Source organism: Microcaecilia unicolor, chromosome 8, assembly GCF_901765095.1.
Source record: "Microcaecilia unicolor chromosome 8, aMicUni1.1, whole genome shotgun sequence".
NCBI classification, from domain to species: domain Eukaryota; kingdom Metazoa; phylum Chordata; class Amphibia; order Gymnophiona; family Siphonopidae; genus Microcaecilia; species Microcaecilia unicolor.
In genome coordinates, this window is record NC_044038.1 from 67759684 (window position 1) to 67782588 (window position 22905).

Here is a 22905-nt window from a genome sequence, read left to right on the forward strand (position 1 = left end):
TCTAGTCAAGATCATGCCCTCTGTTGAATCTTCTCCTGATTAGCCTCACAGCCAGATGATCAAAGGTAAATGCGAGTTCTAGAGGCCACTAGCACCCGCATTTACCTGCAAAATGATCAGAGGGCTCTAGCATGGCAAACAACGAGCATGTCAGGGAATACTGCAGAGCTCATTTAAGTTGCATTTAAATTAGCTCATTGGTATTCCCCCCTCATGATCAGAAAACTGTGTGCTGATCCTCCCGCGCTCATATCGCCTTATCCCTATGCCAGTTCGGAGCTGGTGTTAGGGTTAAGGGGAAAACCTCCCCCCTGCTCTGGGAAGGCAGCCCGGGCTGTCACTAAATGCCCCAGGGGTCCAGTGGACTCTCACCCGTCCATCTGTAAAGCCCCAGGGTGCCGTTGCTGGGACCCCCTCCCCCACCACTAGCCCACTAGGGAAAGCTTTCTGGGGGGGGGGGGGGGGGTCAGGTTCGGCGTTGGCTGGTTGGGGATAGGGAGGACAGGGGTCCCACTGGGTGGTTGTTTTCATCTGTTGTCACCACGCCTCTCTCCTGGACCGAGATCGCCTCCTGCTCTGCTGCACGACTTCGCAATCAAATTCAACACTCCTGGCTTGGTGAGATTTTCCTCAAAAACTCCAAAATATGGTCAATTTCCCAACGCAAACAGTTTATTAGCGCTGCAATTCTTCAAGTTCCTTTAAAAGGGGTTTTCAAATTACAGCTTCCCTTTATAGTTCCGTACAGTCTCTCTGGATCTGGAGCCAAAAGACACTGACTCCCTCTAGGCACTGCCTAGGGCAGCACCCTGCAAGTAACTAAACCTCCCTCCTTTTCCCCCAGTCTCCTGCGTCTAACTTGTTTTTCAGTTTTAGTACTTGAGGTAAGTTCACCCCCTACCAAAGTTCAATGATTCCCACAGAATGCAGTTCTTCTGTAGATTAAGTCTTTTAAACACCACAGTTCACTGTCTCAAGCTCAAACCTTTTCCTTCACCCAGTGCTGTAGCGAGGTCAGCTGACACCTGGGGCGGGTCGCAGCTGCGCACCCTCCCCCCTCCGGAGCGCACCCCCCCGGAGCGCGTACTTACGAGGGAAAGCGGCGAGGGATGGGCGGAAGGGCCAAACCGCCCCGAGTGTATGTCACTGGGAGCTGCGTCAGCTCCGCTGGTTCCCTGCTTTCTCTGCCCTGGAACAGGAAGTAACTTGTTCCGGGGCAGAGGGAGCAGGGAACCAGCGGAGCCGACACCCCCCCAGCGGCGTGCACCCGGGGCGGACCGCCCCACTGCCCCCCCTTCCTACGCCACTGCCTTCACCTCTCATACATATGGAGGTTGAAGGGACCCCCTCCCTTTAACACCTGGATTCCACCCACTTGGGTCAGGTTTGAACCGCACAGCACGACTACCAGCTGCAAGCTCCACTTCTGCAGTGAGCTTTGCCGGGCTCCCCTGTTCAGACGTCCAGAGTTTTCTGCTATCAAGCACTCCTCCACTTCCCACCCAGGCTAGAAAATAGGGCTGTTATAAACCCTTTCAGCCTTTTTCCCTGTACCTGGGCCAGTGCAGAGATATCCATGGGTTCAACCCCAGCTGCTTCTACCCCTTGGGACATCTCCTCCACTCCTGCCTCTGGCTGCCAGTCCATCAGCTCTTCTCCTTGTATATCCCCCAGCTGTTCCAAATCATCCTGATTAGCCTCTCTGGAGCCTGGGACCTGTAGTTCTTACCCTCCTCCCTAATAGGATCGGGATTTTTATGCAGGGGCTCTTGGGAACTGTAGTCTTCCTCCCTCTCAGAGGAAATAATATGCTTGTATCTCTGAGAAGGGGTGGGCCATCTACCCCGACGAACCTGGGACTTGTAGTTTAAGTTTTCAGAGGGCAGTCTTCCCTTCCTGCTCCTTGCTCTGGCAACTTCCTCACCTATTATCCTGGAATCATCACACTGTGTACGGATGCCTTACCGATCGGGGGTGTTTGGGCTGTAGTGACAGCCTGGGCTTTGCTCCCACATGATGGAAGCTAATAGCTTGCATATTTTTGCAAACTATGAGCTTTGATCATTCATGAGGGAGTTAGGTCAGAGTGCTGCTGTGGCAATAAACTCTGGCGCTGTTCTGTGCATCGGGCATTCAATTGTTAGGGTATTTTCCAGTGTGTTTAAAGGAGATGATGAGTGTTTGAAAATTGTATTAAATGCAACAAGACATTAATTTCAGTGCAGTCCCATACGCTGGTGCTGTGAGGTGCAAATCTCTCTGTGGCTTGTGGGTGTGTATGTGTAGGGGGGCAGTTATCAAGTCTGGGGTGGGTTTTTTGGGGTGTAGGACTCTCAGGGTTTGGAGGGATTCTGGTTTCCTATAATATAGATATTTGGATTGCAGAGCTCACAGGCTGGGAGGTTTGGAGATTCAGGGCTTCCAGTGATTGTGGGTAGGCCTCTCAGGATGGGAGTTTTGTGGGTCCAACCATGTGTGGGTAAATACACAGACGTAGAATACTCAAGTCTGTGCATGTTTGGGGTTCTTGGACTGGGTGTTTGAATAGTAGAAGGCTCTGAAGTTAGTTTAATCACACTTTCTATACTGCCTTTGTTAACCAGCAGATAAAAATGGTTTACAATCTAAAAATTACAAACAGAAGCTCAGAAAGGAACTACAACAATTTAACAGAAAAGAAGACACCATGCAAGCAAGGCAATCAATCAGAAAGGAACACAGGAAAAGAGAGGGCAGGAGAGATTTCAAGTTAGAAACGAGAGCAAGGAAAATAGGAAAAAGAAGAAAAAGTTAAAGAAGGAGGATGAAGAAGGCAATAACTAGGAATTCAGAACAATCCATCTAATTAGAGGCTGACAGTATGGAGGTTCTGGAGCTCTGATAGAAATCATTGGGCACAGGGTTCTTAAACTTCACATATGGAGGCTTGGTGTTCCTTTAAGGGTGCAGGTTCCTGATGGTCAGTTTGTTGGTGCAGCAGGGCCTTTGCGCTGAGTTTCATTGTTGCAGGTACTGTATTTTGAAGTGAATGGCTTTCAGAATGAGTGTCTGGGATATTTTGAGGTACATATCTCTCAAGCTGAGTTTTTTGGGATGTAGGGCTCTCGGGTTGAATGTGTGGGGGTATAGCACTGTGTGAATGTTTTATATTTAGGAGTACCTCTCTGTCTCTTAACATCTCTGTCTTTGCATATCCCTCTTGGAACATAATTTGAGTTTGCCAGAGATTTTAAACTAAGAGTTACCTGCTTTTCACCTTTTCTCCAATTTACTTTAGTGCTTCAAATGTTGGCATGTTACTAAATTTCTGTGAAGAGGTTGCTGTGGAGAAAGTGCAATATTGTTAATATAAGCTTGTTCAAAAATGTGTATTGGAAGGTGCCTGGCTATTTCTCTCCTGGCCATATACATGCTGAGATCAATATTCAGCAGTAGAGGCACCATCCAAATTTAAGGTGGCAGGTCTAGAAAGGCTGCTAAAAGTTAGGTGAACAAAATCTAGGCACTAAGGGCCCCTTTTACCAAGCTGCTGCAAAAAGGGGCCGGTGTTGGCATCAGCATGTGTTTTACACGCGTGCTGAGGCCCCTTTTTACCACAACTGGTTAAAGGGAAGTCTTGCCTTCCTGCAGGAAATGGCCGTGCGGTAAGTAAAGCACTTGCCATGCGGCTATTCAGGGGGAAGCCCTTACCGCCACCCATTGAGGTGGCGGTAAGGGCTCCCGCATTAACCCGGCAGTAACTGGGCAGCCCATGGCACTGCCCGATTACCGCTGGGTACACTCCAGCGCTACAAAAATAAAAATAAAAACATTTTTTTAGCACCGGAAATGACAGCATGCTAGGGATGGGAAGTACCACCGGGCTGTTGCGGTATAGCAAGTAGTAAGCCCGTATTGGGCTTACCGCAGCTTAGTAAAAGGAGGCCTAATGCATTACAGAATACTAGTATAAGTCAGCAAATAGGTGCCTACATTTAGCCACCACTTACGCTTGATCTATTGTGGGTGTAAATGGGGATGCATATAAGCGGCAGTTAGGCTCCTGACAATATTCAATAAAATGCACGCTTAAATATCAGAATGCTCATGATCCACTCACACCCCTCCCATGGGAACACCCTCTTTGCAGTTATGTGCTAGAACACGTGCAGGGGCATATTATAAGTGCAAAAAAAAAAAATGGCCTGCAAAAAACATTCAAAAAAACCGTCCACCTCACAGCCACTTTCGAACAGGAGAAACGTTGGCCTTTCCTGTTTGAAAATACATGAGAATGTTCAAAATGAACAGCTATTTTTGAAAATAAAACATCCAAATTATGAATGCCAAAATTTAAAAAACAAAACAAAACCCAGGAATGAGGATGTCTGTCTGACAGCATTTATAAGAAAATGGTCACACAGATGTCCCTGCAGAGCAATGGGGCAGCCTAGTGCAGTGGACTTTAATCCAGGGCACCCAGCCTCATATTCCACTGCAACTCTGTTATTTTAAATAATGAGCCCTCCAGAGGCAGGAAAATACTTCAGGCTTGCAGGTGTCTTTAATATTTAGGTACAGTAGGTAAATCTCTGTTTCTGGAGGGCTCACAATTTTAAAGTAAACAAAGGAAGTTGAAGCAGGTTTTGAACCTGGGTCACAATCCACTGCTACCCTTCAGACCTGCTTGCTGCTGTGTTCAGAATGCCCATAATACTACCTTGTTTCCCTTTCCAGTGTCAGTTTCAGAGGTGAGGGAGTGGGACAGAGACCATGAAATTATTATGTCTTACCTGATAATTTTCTTTCCTTTAGTCCTAAGAGATCAGCCCAGGACTAATCTGATAGAGATGTAATGGAATAGGGATTCATGAGGGGTCATGCCTTAATCCCTCCAGTGGTCAGCTACTCAATCGGAGCACCTTTTTGTACTCTGGACATGATTGAAACAGGTCTAAATAAAAATGTCCTTTTTAGACTTGGACGTTTTTTCCTGTTTAATTATCACTGTTGGATGTTTTAATTTTGGGCTCTCCCTAGTCCTGCCCACAGCACACCTCCCTTGCTATTTGGACGTACCACAGTGCATGGCATCCAAATTCTGCTGTTCCAAAATCACAATTTAGATGTTTTGGGCAAATGGACTTTTTTTTTTTTTGTTGGCCATTTTGAGATGTTCATTTGCTTAGAAAATGAGCACCTTAAGCACCAAGTTATACAATAACATCTTAACTGCCCCCGTTTTGGTGCCTATCTGCCGTTGTAACACCTAAAGTTAAGTGCCTAACTTTTGGTGCACTATATAGAATTAGAGGATAAATGTGTAACTTACACGTTTAAAGTTATACATATTTTCCATGGCATTCTCTGCATAAGTGCTGGTAGTGAAAATGAATGGATAGTTGTATGTTTAGAGTTAGATCTGCTTTTCATGTCACCTCTCAGACAGGTAACATATATTCAGCAGCTAAATTTCACCACTGAAAGTTTGTTCTTCCTCTTGCCCTCACTCTGCCCAAACCATCCTCCTTTTCTAGATATATAACTTTGGCTGTTTTGTGTCAAACACAGAGAAGTACTGGAGAATTAAAAAAAAAAACCCACTTATGCAAATGACATCAGTACCAACTGTATACTTTGTTTAAAAAATTTCTTCTTCTTCATATTAACATTTTATTTATATACTGCTAATACCACAAGGTTCTAATCAGCTTACAACCAGCAAATAAAACCAATTATAATTAGAATACATGGAGGCATGTTTTCAAAGTACTTAGACTTACAAAGTTACACAGGGCCCCTTTTATCAAGCTGTGGCAAATGTTTTTCACGCACGCCAAGGGCCTCCTTTTACTGCAGTGGGTAAAAGGGAAGTCTCGCTTTCCTGCAGGAAATGGCCGTGCGGCAAGTAAAGCACTTGCCAAGCAGCCATTTTGGGGGGGGGGGGGAGCCCTTACTGCCACCCATTGAGGTGGCAGTAAGGGCTCACATGCTAACCCAGTGGTAACCAGGCAGTGAACTGCACTGTCCGATTATTGCCGGGTACATTCCAGTGCTACAAAAATGAATATATTTTTGTAGCACCAGATATGATGGCGTGCTAGGGGTGGGAAGCACTGCTGGGCTACTGGTAACCTGGCGGTACTTCCTGTTTAGCGAGCGGTAAGCCCACATTGAGCTTACCGCTGCTTAGTAAAAGGGGCCCATAGTAACCTATGGAACTTTGCAAGTCTAAAGGCTTCTTTTACAAAGATGCACTAGTGATTCCCGCTCCGCAAATGAGAGGAAGCCCATAAGAATTGAATGGGCTTCTTCTCATTTAATGCACTGGAATTGCTAGAGTGGCTTTGTAAAAGAAGCCCTAAGTGCTTTGAGAATGAGCCCCAAAGTATATAAAAAGTGCCATTACAGTGCTAAATACAAAAACCAATAGACTTTTAAATCTAAAATTAACATTGAAAATATCTTTTAAATAACAGTCTTCATATTTTCCCCAAAATTGAAATAGGAATTTGAATGATCAAAGCATAAGACAATTTCCTTCTAGATTTTTGGAGCATGGAAAGCTAGAAGTAAAAATTTTTTTTTTCCCCTTCACTGATGGAAAAGAGAAAGGGGAATTCTTGTTCAATCTATTCCTATTTGTATTAGAAAATTGAAAATGCAAAATCATGTATCATGGACAATTCGCATTTAAAACTCTCTATAAAGTACAAGCAAATTTAAATGTATTTTGTATAGTCTGTAATTTTTATAAAACTTGTTTAGATAATCCAATATAGGTAAGATGATAGCAATCCAGTTTTGAAAGCAATAAAGATTGCACTAGCAGTCTAAATTATTCTAATTTAAAGTACTTCCCAATATGCCTTAGGTTTCTCATCAATAAGAAAGAACTTTTAATTAACACATTAATTTATTGTTCAAGAGATAAATGTGCCCTTATACTAAAGCTTAACGTGTGCTAACGGACATTAGCATATGCTATGTGCCAGGTGGCCCAGAGGTATAAAATGGGACACGCAACATTTAGTGTGTGCTAATGTTCGTTAGTGCATACTAGGCTTTAGTAAAAGGGCCCCAAAGTTTGGTTTATATATAACCTCAAAATTTGAATCACTGCTGGTTTACATGTGGAGGGGTATTTTCGATATGACATCCAAATCTGATTTTGGATGTTTTGCAAAAAATGTCCAAAAATCCAGTGCCAGACATGGTCATTTTTGAACCAGAAAAACATCTTTTTGGTTCGAAAATCACACTATTTTAGATGTTTTTGTGCTCAGTGTGCCTTTCTTTAAGGGGCATTTTCAAACAAAAACATCCAAGGGAAAAACACACAAAAATGAACAGCTAGCCTGGGGCTACCCTGCAGCACCTCAAGGGCCTATCACCAGCACAGCTCAGGTTCGCCTGCACCTGCCGCTTGTGCTCTATACTAGTACCCTCCTCCTACCGACTGGGTCCCAACCACCTCTGTTTGACTCTCCCACTCTCAAATTATCCCCAGTGATTTTTAGGTTACTGGGGCTACACTCTGTGGTCCCACAGTTCCTGGAAAGCATGCAGAGACCCAACATACAAACCACCAGGATTCTTAGTCCAGACAAGCAGAGGCAATAAACTAACAATGTTTATTGTCATGAAAAATTAGAACAATGAACAGAAAAGGTGCAATCAACAAAACAATAACAGGTAACTGAAATATGCATCAATTATAACACTATCTAAACATTTGTATGCTATCTAAATAGTACCTGGGGAGATCAGGGCATATAGCTGTTCACAGGTTATCAAATATAACTGTTCACAGGGCCTCAGCAAAGTGATCTTTCTCTCTCTTCTTCCTGGCTAAGACTGGAGAAAAAGCCAGCATCTTAGCTGAAATTGAGATCCTGGGCCAATCGAAGCCCAGAACAACAAGTTTTAAAAGTAGCTTCTTCTCTGTGTGCTAACTAAGGTCCCCTTTTTACAATGTGGGCTTACTGCTTTCTAAAAAGGAATTACTGCTGGGCTACCGCAGCAGCCCAATGGTAGTTCCCACCCCCAGTGTCATCCTATCCATTGCTACGAAAAATGTTTATTTTTGTAGCGCCGGTGGTAATTGGGCAGTGCCGTATTTTGCCCGTTTACTGCCAGGTTAGTGCAGGATCCCTTACCACTACCTCAATGGGTGGCGGTAAAGGCTCCCCCCACCCTGAAATGGCTGTGCGGCAAATGCTTCACTTGCTGCACAGCAAAACAGCAAAAGTAGAGGCTGACAAATACGCAAACCATTTCCTGAAAATAAGACTTATCTTTTAACCACTGAGGTAAAAGGCCTCAGTGTGTGTCAAAAACATGCACTGATGCCAGCACAGCCTAATTTTACCACTGCTTGGTAAAAGGGGCCCTAAAGAAGGAACAGTCATTTCTCTGTAACAGCTTTAAGCATAAACACGCACCACCTGCTGGCCAAACTAGAGCAATACACTTCAAGAAACAATCAATACAGTTTACAGGCTTACAAACTCACTGTTTCGTCACAAGTCATTGGGATATCTGGGGGCCAGCGGACATCCCAGCAGAGCAATGGGGCAGCCTAGGATACACTGCAGTGAATTTCACAGGTATACATCACATAATAACCCTCTTACATTGTATGGTGCGCCCTCCAGGAGTATCAAAAAGTGTACTGCACCCAACTGTACACCACTACAATAGTCCTTGTGCCTGCAAGTGTCACTTATATTTGGATTCAGTAAGTACTTTGTGGTTTTTGGAGCGTTCACTTCACACTTTATACCACAAGGGTACCAGTTAGAGTGGGATATGAGCCTGGGTCCCCTTCTCTACAGTCCACTGCACCAACCACTAGGCTATTCCAGGAACCTGCTTGCTGCTCTAATAGGAATGGCCATTATATCTGCAGCTGTCATACAGCCTGGTATGTACTGTCACGTTCACCTCATAGGGGGTGGGAGAGGGTCAGTGACTAATGGGGGATTAACTTAGATTGTGAGCCCTCCTGGGACAGAGAAATATCCAGAGGACCTGAATGTAACTCACCTTAAGCTACTACTGAAAAAGGTGTGAGCCAAATCCAAGTAAATAAAATAAAATAAATAAATAAATAATAAGGGTGGTGGTCATGCCTTTATTCCTCCAGCGGTCACCTGGTCAGTTTGGGCACTTATTGGCACTTAGTTGTTATTGAAATAGGTCTATCCAAACATCTTACTTTTTTGCCCTTGATGTTTTTCCAATGTTCCATTATCGCAGAAAAACATCCAAATCATAAGCCTGCCCTAGTCCCTTTGAGATTTAGACAAACTATATAGAAAAACATCTTAAAAATGAGTTTCAAAAAACAATGTCCATCTGCTGCTTTGTGCTGTTTTTCTGTTTTGAAAATGAGCCCCATAACGTTTGCACTGCATCCCCAAAATGCTTTTGAATATTGGCCTTGCCAATCAAGGCCTCACTGTGTTTAATGCTTGAACTTTCAAGGCTGGTGCTACACACACTGGGGTCCAGGTCTGAAACTAATGAGCGGGCCCAATCAGTGCCAGAAACCTTGAAACTCTGCCTCTCTGCCATTATTCAGCTTCAACAAGGGGCCATCTTGTGGTGCTGGTGCCTCATGAACTGCCTCCCCCCCCCCCCCCCCCCCCCCCACAATTTGGCCCCAGGAACCTTGGTGCCACCTGTTCTTACAACAGAACAATCAATCTGCTGTAGAGCAGGAGAGCATTTCTCTATTTCTTATACAGAAGGGATAGATATTCTCTGCTTATTTACACTAAATAAAAGAGGTCTACTAGTGAAAAGATACACAACCAGAGTTCTTTAAATATTTACAATTCTAGCATCATTTTGCATGATATATATCTTCCATTCAACCCCATTCATAAACTTCTACTGTAGTTCTTTCCAGTCATATGTAGTATCACATCATACCTTATGCTATGAGTTTATCTTGTTGGACAGACTGGATGGGCTATACAGGTCTTTATCTGCTGTCATCTATGCTACTAAGGCCTTGCTCTTTTATCATAAAGGCCCTTATGTATTTTTTGTGTGTGTCTTGAATACATAGTAAGTTCCAAGGAGTACACTCTCTCCATTAGGTGTTGCCATACAGTGCTGTATAAGTATCACTTGACTGCATTTGTGAAGAGCAATTTGTCACATGCCTAGGACTCTAGTCGGATTGCACCTCTTCCCCTCCATCAGTGGAGGCAGCAGGTGGGAGACAATCTCCCTGTGACTGAATCTCAGCCCTCAACATTCTTCTGGATCCGGACACAGGAAGCGAGGAAGGATTTGTCATTGTAGGTCTTCATAAACTGAACTGGTTGAATACTTCAAATCCTAAACATAAAAACAACCACATCAGTCAGCAGACAACACACTACAAGGGGTTATAGAGAAGATGGCGATCATGAATCTGGGATGAGGAAATTCAATCATTGTCATCATCATCATTATTTTTTATAAATTAGCCTAATCATTAGTGTGGTGGCCTAAGAACCAGGGGAACTGGGTTTAGTTCCCACTGCAGCTCCCTCTGACTCTGAGAAAGTCACTTAACCCTCCAATGCCTCAGGTCCAAAAAAAAAAAAAATTGTGAGCCACCTAGAGAGAGAAAAAGTACCTGTATATATGAGTAAACCACTTTGATTGTACCACAGAAAGACAGTATATCAAATCCCTTCCCCTTCTCTTCCCATGTGTGTGAACTAGGTTCATTCAAAATGGTTTAACAGCAACAGAATACAATGAAGCAAGAAGAGAAAAAGAAAAGACCAGATTAAATCAATAATATAGCAAGTGCCAAATTTACCAGCTTAATAATCTTAGGCTCAATATTCAGCCGGCTGTGATCAGCATTTTGCCGACTGCTGCCTGCGTTATTATCCCTGGAAATTCAATGGTGGGCCATGTTTGGGATCTGGCATTGAATTTCTGGTTAACAAAGGGCCAGTGAAAACATAGCTAGTTAACTGCAGCATTCAGTATTTAACTTGCCATGTTGAACCACATAAAGATAGGACTCACTTTTATGTGGTCCTATTTATGCGGTTACCTTTGCCGGTTAAGTGGCCAAGTGCTGACTCCACCCCTGGAACGCCCCCCCCCCATGAACAAGCAACTTAACTGGCACAGGAACTATTTCTGACTGGTTAAATCACTTTGAAAATGAGCCCCAAAGTTTAATAATGAGGGAGAAAAATTCTTCAACCCCCTGTCCCCCTGCTAGAGAACAATAAAGTATCTATTTCTCACAATTCTCCAAACCACTAATGCTAAAAGTCTTTTTTCTTCACCTGATTTTTGGGCAATAAACTAAGGAGGGAATCTCCAATGAATTATCAGAAGAAGACCTAAGGGCACAAACTGTGGTAAAAAATGGTCTTAGCGCGCCCTCATGGAGGTCATTCCTGTGTGCTAAGGCCATTTTTACCACAGGGGTAAAATAGCCAAACTTCAGATTTTTCCATTAATGGTCATGTGCTAATTTTCCCATTACCGTGTGGCCATTACAGCATGAGCCCCTACCGCCACCTATTTCGTAGGTGGTAGGGACTCTTGCAGTAAACCTGCGCTAATCGAATAGTGTGCGGCAATCCTGATGAGCTAATCGATTTGCATAGACACGCCCACTCTCCACCTCCAGGATGCCCACTCAGGAAAATAAAATTGTAAATATTTTAGCATTTTGGAGGGGGGGGGGGGGGGGGAGAGGTTGCATGCGTACATGCAAAAATTACTGCAGGATGCCTCAGCATGCCTCATGATGTGCCATTTTAAGCTGCAGTAAGCATGAGTTCGTGCTTACCACAGCTTTGTAAAAGGGCCCTGTAATGATGTAATCTCCCTAACAAATATACTGGGTTTTGTGTATGGAATATTATTATTATTATTATTATTATTAGCATTTGTATAGTGCTACCAGACGCACGCAGTGCTGAACACCTGATACAAAGAGACAGTCCCTGCTCAAAAGAGCTTACAATCTAAATAATACAGACAGACAAGACAGTTGATACCTCAACTATCAAAATCATTAACTTGAACAGCCATCGTTTCCTAATTGGTAACCAATGAAGTTTCTTATGGAGACGATGCACACTTTCCCGTTTATTTCCCCCCTCCCCCCCAACAAAAATTCAACAGAAAATGCCCAAAAGGGTAATGTTGTTTTTGTAATCTGAGGTGGTATGGTAGTATTAGCGGTAGGTCTTGCCAGATTAATCTGATCACTTTCTTTGACTGGATGTTTGTAGTGTTAGCACATGCTAATTTTTAGTGTATGCTAAAGAGTTTGCATGCCTACAGCGTGGCTTAGTAAACAGGGCCCTAACTTACTTACTTTTACTTATTTACTTTTAGTTACTTACTTTTACTTATTTACGTATACTTATTTACACTTAGTTACTTTTACTTACTTCATCCAATTTGGCGCTAACTGGCTTATTCCCCAATTTAGTTGTATGTGCATCTCAGAATAATGTACAATTTTGTGTATGGAATTTGTGCGCCATTTATAGAATCTGGTAAGGGCTATTGGACTCATTAGCAGCTTAGGAAAAATGTTTCTACAAAGGCAGACATAAACAGTTATGTTCTGCCATATAGATGTTTATTCTGCTATTTTCATATGTGCCTGTGTTGACCCATTCATGTTTTTGAAGTTTATGATTGTGAAATGGATGCTCCTGCTGCATCTAACCAGCGCATAAAAGTCTCTTGCTCAATGTATTTTAGACCAGGCTCTACAGTGGCAGATTCTGATCTAAAATACTAACCTGAAAGCCTCTATTCCGATTTGTAGGTCCTTTCTACAATGCCCTTATTACAAGCATAGACAACTTTGCAATATACATAAGTAAATACATGTCAATGAGGTATATATTCTCTATTTTTTGCAAAGCATGGCATGGGAAGATATTTTCCCACATCCATTTTTAAAAATTAATAAATAATGAGCAGCTTTGCATGTTTTTACATTGCATCATCTTATTATTTATGAATTTACATAAAAATCTAGCCACAGCTCACTACGCTCAAAAGTTTATTGCAAGGACCAGTCAAACTAAGCATATTTTTCAAATGCATTTAGAAATGCACAGAAGTCCTAAATGCTGCACATTTGGGGGAGTTTTGTGAGTTTTTATGCATGTAGGCCCCTGTGTGCAAAAATATGTACATTTCAGTACATTGGCCTCTAAGATAAAACAAATCCCAGGAACACCTCTCTTAAACGTAGTTGAAATTATATGTTGTGAAACAGCATATGTCCATTATATAGCAAGCAATGCAACAAGTTACTTATTTGGTAGTACAATCTGTAACTGGAAGAATTTAAGAGCTTATCAGACCATGGTTCATCAAGCCCAGCATCTTATCTCTGACAATGGCCAGTCCACGTGTCTTCAAAGTTCCTGGAAGATCCTCGTGGGGGGTTGTGGGGTGGCAAAGGAGGAATAATTTCCTGTATAAAACCCCTAAATCTACGTAGCTAACAATTGTTAATCCAATCCACCCATCTTCCAGAAACCTTTCCAAGCCATTTTTAACCTCATTAGGGTCAGTAGATCCAGGGAAATGGATTACATCTTGCTATCTCTTCAACCCTATATAAAGCTGATTCTCTGAACTTAAAAAGTATGAAAGGAGAGGAAGTGACAGAAACAAAGAGGATAGATAGATAGATGATGAATATATTACCATGTAAGGTGATCCAGATTCTGGTAAACCGTTGGTTATAGCCTGTAAGAAAAAAAAAGCAACATAGAAATTGCATGAAATGTTCTAAACAAGCAGAGTCCTACCCAGTACAATAGCTTCATGGGTCTCACCATCTCTACTTCCTGAAGTGAGTTCTCCCCAGTGAGAATCACTGTCACTGCTTCCCAAGCCAAGCCATCCCCAGTATGATAGCTTGAGGGGGAATTATTTTAACAGGGCACCTAAGTGAGAAGCCTAAAACTTTTGGGCACCGATTCTAAGCCTATTATTAAAAGGCAGCACAGACATGTATGTGCCTTTATAAAAGACGGTCCCAGATCCACCCCACCTCCACCCAAACTACACCACCAGGAAAGCCTACACCCAGATCCAAACTACATTCCCAGAAAAGCCTACACACAGATCCAAATTCCACCTACAGGAATGTCTACACACAGATACAAACTACAACTGCAGGAACGCAGAGATCCAAACTATATCTCCTGAAACACCTTCACCCAAACTACACCCTCAGAAACGCCTCCAACCAAACTACCTCCCCCCCAGGAATGCCTACACACGGATTGCATTAAAATATGCATTCACTTTTTGTGTGTGTACTTTTTATGTGCAGATATAGTTGTGCAATTTTATAAAAGTTGTTTTCTGCTCTATATGTAGAAAAACATACCAATTAAAATGTTCATAATACTAGCACATATGCATGCACATGCTGGATAGGTGCCTATGCACTATTCTGCATATAAGTGAATATGTTACATGGTGTGTACTTTACAGATAGGCATGCACTTGAGTGGACTATTATAATTTATGCATGTATCACTGGCACTTAGGTGCACACTATGGCTGGTGTAAATGCACATACCTATATATATATATATATATATATATATGTATATTTCACCTGTGAAGCTAGTATTCTATAAAGGAAAGAAGGTGCTTATTTTGCTTTATTGAATAGGCACCAATCAGGTGCCCTCTGGGTGCCTATATATAGGTGACCTGTTATAGAATTACTCCCTAAGAAGGTAATTCTCTAAAGTATGCACTAAACGCTACATGCTAATTACACACATAGAATACTAGCATATGATGCATATGTGTGCATATATAGGCATATATGACAAAATTCTGCTTCAGCACTATTCTGGAAATATGTATGTATTTTACAGAGCGGGTAGTATAGTTAGGCGTACACATAGCTGGAGTTGGGATGGGACTCACGTAAGCATGTAACTTATAGAATATTAAAAGTTACACATGTATTACCAGAACTTAGGCACACACACTTGCCAGATCTATGGCTTGCGTAACTGCTCGTGCGTGCCTATCTTATAAGCATATATTTTCACTATGATGCTATTCTCTATAAAGGAAAGTAGGTGCCTTTGTTCCTTGATAGAATAGGCTCCAACCATGTGCACTCAGAGCGTCTGTTTATAGGTGCCCAGTTATAGAATTACTGTCTAAAGGGATGGGGGGGGGGGGGGGGGGGTGAGCTGATCTTGTGATGTCAAAATGCCTCATTCCACCAGTGCCTAAGAGCCAACCTCATCAGTGATGTCACAATGGCTTGATTACCCATGCTTGGTTCACTTTTATTACATATAGCAGTGATTTCAAATTCAATAGACATTTCTTTTTTCTTTACTTAAGGGGAGAAGTTATCAGCATGTGCTACCATTAAGATATGTTATTTTACTGTTAACTCACTTATTGGTAACAAGGTTTCATTGTGTAAAATGAGATCTGTACTAACATAGTGGTAAAATAACATGCCTTAACAGTAGCCCAAATTGATAACTCCCCCCCCCCCCCCCCAAATGTATTAATGTTGTGATGTAACCTGCTGAGAGAGGTTTCCCAGCCTATACATTCCAGCAAATAAATGCATAAATCTATCTCTTCTTTGTTGGCACCCGCTCTCCCCTATCACAACCAAGCTGAACTCTTTCTAGTAGTACAGCTTCCTAGCTTCCAAGGTCTCTGTTTCCAGGCTGTACTCTTTGTCTTCAACTATAACAAGTTGCCAGTATATCACTTACAGGCAGTGGCCTCCGGTAGTTTTCATAGTAGCTTGAAGGTTGTTTTGTTATGTCATTATTAGCAGAGGTTCCTGTAATTCCAAATAAGAAAAATATTAATGAGAAAGGAAGGAGGAAAAGAGAGAGAGAGAGAGAGAGAGAGAGAGAGAGAGAGAGAGAGAGAGATAGAGAGAGAGAGAGAGAGAGAGAGAGAATCTTAAACAATCTACTGGAAAGTTCAAGGAAGAAAGAGACAATGGGGGCAATTCTATAACTGGACCCCTCCAATCAGGCACTTGGTGGGCATTTGGTAGGAGCCTATTCTATAAAGCTACTTTCCTTTATGGAATAGTCACCTAACCAAGTATTAATATGCCTAACATTTAGGCGCTCATTAATTCCAACCACAGGTCTAGTGCGAGAGCCTAAGAGTGGCAGGTACAGGTATAACAGCAAGCTGTGCAAGTAAGTGCAAGCCCGCCTATGTCCTGCCATTGCTGTGTATGCTTCCTTGCAAATATATGCTCTGTAGGTATTTGCAGAATAGCATTCACACCCCTATGGATACACATATGCATTTAAATGCTAGTATTTTAAACATTTATGCATATAACATACATGTAAATGTGAGATCCTAGTTTAGAATTGCCAAGAATGAGTGAAATTTCAGCAGTAATGGAGCATGATAGTAATTTGGAGACAGTATATACAGTAATGTCTGATGCTTACAGTAAGATGTGCACAAGTAAAGGTGTGTGACAACATGAGGATTAGATAAGCATGTGAAAGAGTGAGAGATGCACGGTAAAACTGTGAGACACTTACCCCTGCTGCCTCCAAGTCTCTTGTACAGGCAAACAGATCCTATGATTACTGTGGCCCCAGCAGCAAATGCTCCAATGGCTATCAGAACATAAGCCCAGATGGGTATCACCACAGAATTGGAGCCGTCTGTAGAACTTCCTGGTGGAGAGCTGCCTGTGGGGAATGAAGAGTTATCACACAATGCTTGCATCTGTCAGAGAAAATAAGCAGAAGCTGTCAGGTCAAGAAAAACACAATCTGATCTAGGGCAGGGCAGCTGTGATGCTGTGAGAAACAGAGGTGTAGCCTGGGTTGGCCTGCTCTGGGCCTTTCCACTTTTGTCTCAGGCCCACCCAGCACCCAGCATTTGTGTAGCTGGCAGGGTCCTCAATCCAGAGTCTGCTCCTAGATGACTCTGAATCCTAGATGACTCTGAAGTGCAGTGAAACTGCGCCAGAGTCAGCAGCAGCACTTTGAGATGCAGATAACGGCAGTGCGAGCACGCTCAGTTCTCCTGAAAGAACTCTTCAGGCGTCGGCATCAGTTTCATAAAGTGCTGCTGTTGAGACTGGTACTGTTGCACTGCACAATTGCCTTGGGGTGGGGCTTGGGGATTACTGCCAGCTGTGACATTTTTAATTGTAATGGTGATGGAGGGCAGGAGGGATGGAGGGAAGAGAAAAGGGGAGGCAAGGGAAATGGGATATCTAATGCCCACCCATGTTAACTGCTGGCTCCTATACTACTAGTGAGAAGATAATAAGGGCAGATATTCCAGGTGTGACTGTAATAAGGAACGTTTGATGGGAGTGTGAGTATAGCGGGGGCAGTGTTGCTGTTGGTGTGCATACAGTGGGGTAGCTTTGTGGCAGGTATGAGTATGCTGGGTTAGATGTGATACTATAGTACAGCCTGTGAGCTAAAACACAGGGCAGTGACAGGGAAGAATTGGAGGGGAGGGGGCATAAAAATTTGGGTAGATTTTCAGAAGGCATTTGACAAAGTGCCTCATGAAAGACTCCAAAGGAAACTGGAGAGTCAAGGGATCAGAGGCAGTGTATTATTATGGATTAAGAGCTGGTTAAAAGATAGGAAGCAGAGAGTAGCGTTGAATGGCCATTATTCTCGATGGAGAAGGGTAGTTAGTGGGGTCCCTCAGGGGTCTGTGCTGGGACTGCTGCTTTTTAACATATTTATAAACAACCTCGAGATGGGAGTAACTAGTGAGGTAATTAAATTCACAGATGACACAAAGTTATCCAGGGTCGTCTCGTCGCAGGAGGAGTGTGAAAGATTACAAGAAGACCTCATGAGACTGGGGGATTGGGCATCCAAATGGCAGATGAAGTTCAACGTTGACAAGTGCAAAGTGATGCATGTGGGAAGGAGGAACCCGAATTACAGTTATGTTATACAAGGTTCTGCTTTAGGAGTTACGGACCAAGAAAGGGATCTGGGAGTCATCGTGGATAGGACGTTGAAATTTTCAGCTGAATGTGCTGCGGCGGCTAAGAAGGCGAACAGAATGTTGAGTATTATTAGAAAAGGGATGGAAAACAAACATGAGGATGTTAAAATGCCGTTATATCGCTACATGGTGCGACCGCCCCTGGAGTATTGTGTTCAGTTCTGGTCGCCTCATCTCAAAAAAGATATAAAGGAATTGGAGAAGGTGCAGAGAAGGGCGACAAAAATGATAAAAGGGATGGGACGACTACCCTATGAGGAGAGGTTAAGACGACTAGGGCTCTTTAGTCTGGAGAAAAGGCGGCTGAGGGGTGATATGATAGAGGTTTACAAAATAATGAGTGGGGTAGAGCGGACAGATGTGAAGCGTTTGTTTACACTTTCTAACAATAATAGAATCAGGGGCCACAAGATGAAATTAGAATGTGGTAGGTTTAAAACAAATCGGAGAAAGTCTTTCTTTACTCAGTGCGTAGTTAGACTCTGGAACTCATTGCCGGAGAAGGTAGTGACGGCAACTGGCCTTGCTGAGTTCAAAGGGGGGTCTGGACAGATTCCTGAAGGAAAAGTCCATTGATCGTTATTAAATTTGGGGGTTTTTTGCCAGGTTTTTGGGGCTTGGATTGGCCGCTGTCGGAGACAGAGTGCTGGGCTTGATGGACCTTTGGTCTTTTCCCAGCGTGGCGGTGCTTATGTGCTTATTATCATGCAGTGTAATACTGAGATCTGTAAATATTAATAGAGAGCCCTTGCTATGTTTCCCTAGGTCAATATTCAGCACCATAGCCACTGTATAACTTTAAATGTATTGTCAGAGCCAGCTTTCCATTGAAATACTGCCAGACGTAAAAAATAGGTGCAGTGCAGACTTTTATATGATCTGTGCATAGGTATTCCTGGAGATGTAGTTTGGGTAGAGCTGGGGTGGAGTTGAGATTGCAGGGGGGGGTCGACTTAGAAGTAATGTCAGGAAGTACTTTTTCACGGAGAGGATGGTGGATGCTTGGAACTCCCGCGGGAGGTGGTGGAGATGAAAACAGTAATAAAATTCAAAAGTGCATGGGATAAACATAAAGGATTCCTATATGGAAAGAGAATAGAGTCAAAACAAAACTTAGTGGTGCTTAAAGGGTAACTCCAGCAACTGGGAAATAAGGCTAACTGGGAAATCTATAGTCTGTGGCCCAGTCATGGCTAGACAGAACTGGGCTGGAGTGGGCTTTGACGGCAAATCCAGTAGCTGGGGAGTTTGTCTAGGGCCGTGCAGACTTCTACGGTGAGTGCCCTGAAAATGACAAGGACAGATTAAGATCAAGCAGTGGTGTAGGAAGGGGGGGGGAGGGGCGGTCCGCCCCGGGTGCACGCGCTCGGGGGGTGCCAGCCCCGCTGGTTCCCTGCTCCCTCTGCCCCGAAACAGGTTACTTCCTGTTCCGAGGCAGAGAGAGCAGGGAACCAGCGGGGCCAACGCAGCTCCGAGTGACGTGCACCCGGGGCGGACCGCCCCTCCCGCCCCCCCCTTCCTGCACCACCTCGCTACGGCACTGAGATTAAGAATATATATATATATATATATATATATATATATATATATATATATATATGTTATATTGCATCATATACTATGAGTTTATCTTATTGGGCAGACTGTATGGACCATTCAAGTCTTTATCTTCCATCATCTACTACGTTACTATGCACAGCAGCCAACTTTTCAAAATGATTGAGGGTGTTAAACACAACACAAGTGAATGCTCCCTGATCAAAGTAATGGAGTTTGCTCAATATTAGGGGTGCTTAAGCACCCCCAGAGCTGGCATGTACGTTATTATGTTGCTATGAGTTGCAAGAAACAGGTAATTTCTAAAAGAAAAACAGGAAACAGGTGTAGTGGGCTCTGGAGTGACCTTCTGCACTGTATCTGGGGTGGGTTGTATTGAACAGGAATGCACACAGAATAGTACAAGTGTGAGTAAACAGATATAAAAATGTAATAACGCAGGCCAAGAAACACTTTGAAATAAAGCTTCTATAGAGCCAAGAACTAATTCTAAAAACCTATTCAAGTACATCTGAAGCAAAAAACATGGAAGGAAGTCATTTGGACCACTGGAGGCCCCAGAAACAGTGCCAGTAAAAGGGTATTAGGTGCCCTAAATGAACATTCACCCTTGTGCCCCCTCGATTAATTTTTAGGCCCATAAGTTCACCCCCCCCCCCCATGATTTTGATAATTAAACTCAAAAAAATTATGATCACCTCATTGCTACCACTCCTAAAAAATCCATAAAGGTAGAAAATTATGCCCCAGTGGTTCTCCGAGTCTTTGTGACTCTTATGACTTATGGTTTTCCTGTGGCTAACCTGGATCTTTACAGCCCCCAGAAGCTGCTGTTCTAGATGACTACCTACTCTGCATAATGGTTAAGCTGGCCTGGACAAGGGTTATAAGGAGTACTCAGAGAGGATAATATAATAGCAGAAAAAATAAATGATTTGTTTGCCTTATTTGGAGGATTTTAGGAGTCATACCTACGCTGGAAATCTTCCTTAATAGTGATGATTTATAGCTACGTCATGCAAGGTTCCACATTAGGAGTTACGGACCAAGAAAGGGATCTGGGTGTCGTCATCGATAATACACTGAAACCTTCTGCTCAGTGTGCTGCTGCGGCTAGGAAAGCAAATAGAATGTTGGGTATTATTTAGAAAGGTATGGAAAACAGGTGTGAGGATGCTATAATGCCATTGTATCGCTCCATGGTGCGACCGCACCTTGAGTATTGTGTTCAATTCTGGTCGCCGCATCTCAAGAAAGATATAGTAGAATTGGAAAAGGTGCAGCGAAGGGTGACTAAAATGATAGTGGGGATGGGACGACTTCCCTATGAAGAAAGACTAAGGAGGCTAGGGCTTTTCAGCTTGGAGAAGAGACGGCTGAGGGGAGACATGATAGAGGTATATAAAATAATGAGTGGAGTGGAACAGGTGGATGTGAAGCGTCTGTTCGCGCTTTCCAAAAATACTAGGACTAGGGGGCATGCAATGAAACTACAGTGTAGTAAATTTAAAACAAATCAGAGAAAATTTTTCTTCACCCAACGCATAATTAAACTCTGGAATTTGTTGCCGGAGAATGTGGTGAAGGCGGTTAACTTAGCAGAGTTTAAAAAGGAGTTAGACGATTTCCTAAAGGACAAGTCCATAAACCACTACTAAATGGACTTGGGAAAAATCCACAATTCCAGGAATAACATGTATAGAATGTTTGTACGTTTGGGAAGCTTGCCAGGTGCCCTTGGCCTGGATTGGCCGCTGTCATGGACAGGATGCTGGGCTCGATGGACCCTTGGTCTTTTCCCATTGTGGCATTACTAATGTACTTATGATTTGGGGCAACTAAAGCATATTACAGTAAATTTAGAAGCTACAATAGGTCAAATTGATAGACTCAAGAGCAACAAATCACCAGGATCAGATGGTATTCACCCCAGAGTTCTGAAAAAGATCAAACATGAAATTGATAATTTTTAAAAAGGGATCCAGAGGTGATCCTGATGTCTGGATTCAGCAAAATGGTTGCAAAATTACTATGTAGATAGATACATCTTAATGGAAATAAATCAACATGAGCCATTACCATTTTAATAGATTTTGTTGAAGTTATGAACAAGTAGGTCATGGTGAACTGGTTGATACAGTTTATTTGGATTTTCAGAAGGCATTTGACAAAGCTCTTCATGAAAGACTCCTTAGGAAATCTATGGCTTGGGAAAGGAGGCAGTGTCCTTATTTGGACTGCAAACTTCTTAAAAGATAGGCAACAGCGAGTAGGGCTGAATGGTTAGTTTTCCAGATGGAAAAGGTCAGCAGTGGAGTGCCCCAAAGGTTGTACTGGGACTTGTGAACTTATTCCCAAATGATCTGAGTATAGGAGCAATGAGCAAGGTGGTAAAATTTGTAGAAATAGGAAAAGATTCAAAGTCATTAAAATGGCAAAGCATTTTGAGGAATTTTTAAAGGACTTTATGATACTAGAAGACTGGACATCTAAATAGTAGATTTTTTATTGAACTAGCTTAATACATTTTTTGATTAGCTTTCGAAGGTGGCCCTTCTTCGTCAGATCAGAAATAAGCACATTTTGATAAGTAACAGCATATATAAGTGAAACATCAAAGTATTTCAGTGACAGTCTGAAAGGATGAGGGAGGGGTGGGCTAGGTGAGACAAAGAGGGCAGAGAGGATGAGGGAAAGGGAGATTTGTATGGTGATTCAGACGGTGACAGAGCAGTGGAATTTCATGGTTTATAATGGGCTAGAAAACCCAGATCTTTGTTATGTCCTGTCTGGTGGGTGTCAAAATATTTCTTTTGAGTACCTTGAAAAGTGGACTAGCATGGCTACCACATCTCTCTACTCAAAATGGTAGATGAAACTGAATGTGGACAAGTGGAAAGTGATTCATAGAGAAAAATAATCCCAACTGCAGGTACATAGGGGGAGATTCTATATATGGTGCCTGGAAATCATTTTTGCCTAAGTGTATTCTATAAGATTTAGGCACAGTATATAGAATACGCTTAGTTGATATATCCCAGCACCTAAAACTATGCATATCCATTTACACCAATGAAAATATGGTATAAATCCTATAGATTTATATGGACTGGGCCATATTCTATAACAATGAGCGTAAATTTGGGAATGCCCGCGAAACGCCCATTTCCTGCCTATAACCACACCCCTTTTTGGATGTGCGCATTGGAATTTAAGTAAAGTGAGTTACAGGCTAGCATATGCTAAGCGAGTTATGTGCATAGTAGTAAAAAAGACCCGTTTCTGTCACAAATGAAACGGGCGCTAGCAAGGTTTTCCTCAGAGTGTATGTGAGAGATG

At 42.7% G+C, this 22905-nt stretch overlaps 1 protein-coding gene across 3 annotated transcripts in view; it reads right to left on the minus strand.

The window, feature by feature from the left end:
• Window positions 1–9651: 9651 nt before the first annotated feature.
• The window catches only part of LOC115476107 (carcinoembryonic antigen-related cell adhesion molecule 4-like), a 33844-nt gene continuing 20590 nt past the window's right edge, over window positions 9652–22905 (minus strand). For all 3 annotated transcript variants that reach the window (XM_030212267.1, XM_030212269.1, XM_030212266.1), the window contains 4 exons: window positions 16563–16715; window positions 15759–15829; window positions 13693–13734; window positions 9652–10332 (listed from right to left, as the gene is read on the minus strand). In XM_030212267.1, coding sequence (XP_030068127.1) covers window positions 10288–10332; window positions 13693–13734; window positions 15759–15829; window positions 16563–16715 — 311 coding nt within the window. In that variant the 3' untranslated portion in view covers window positions 9652–10287. The remainder of the gene's footprint in view (window positions 10333–13692; window positions 13735–15758; window positions 15830–16562; window positions 16716–22905) is intronic.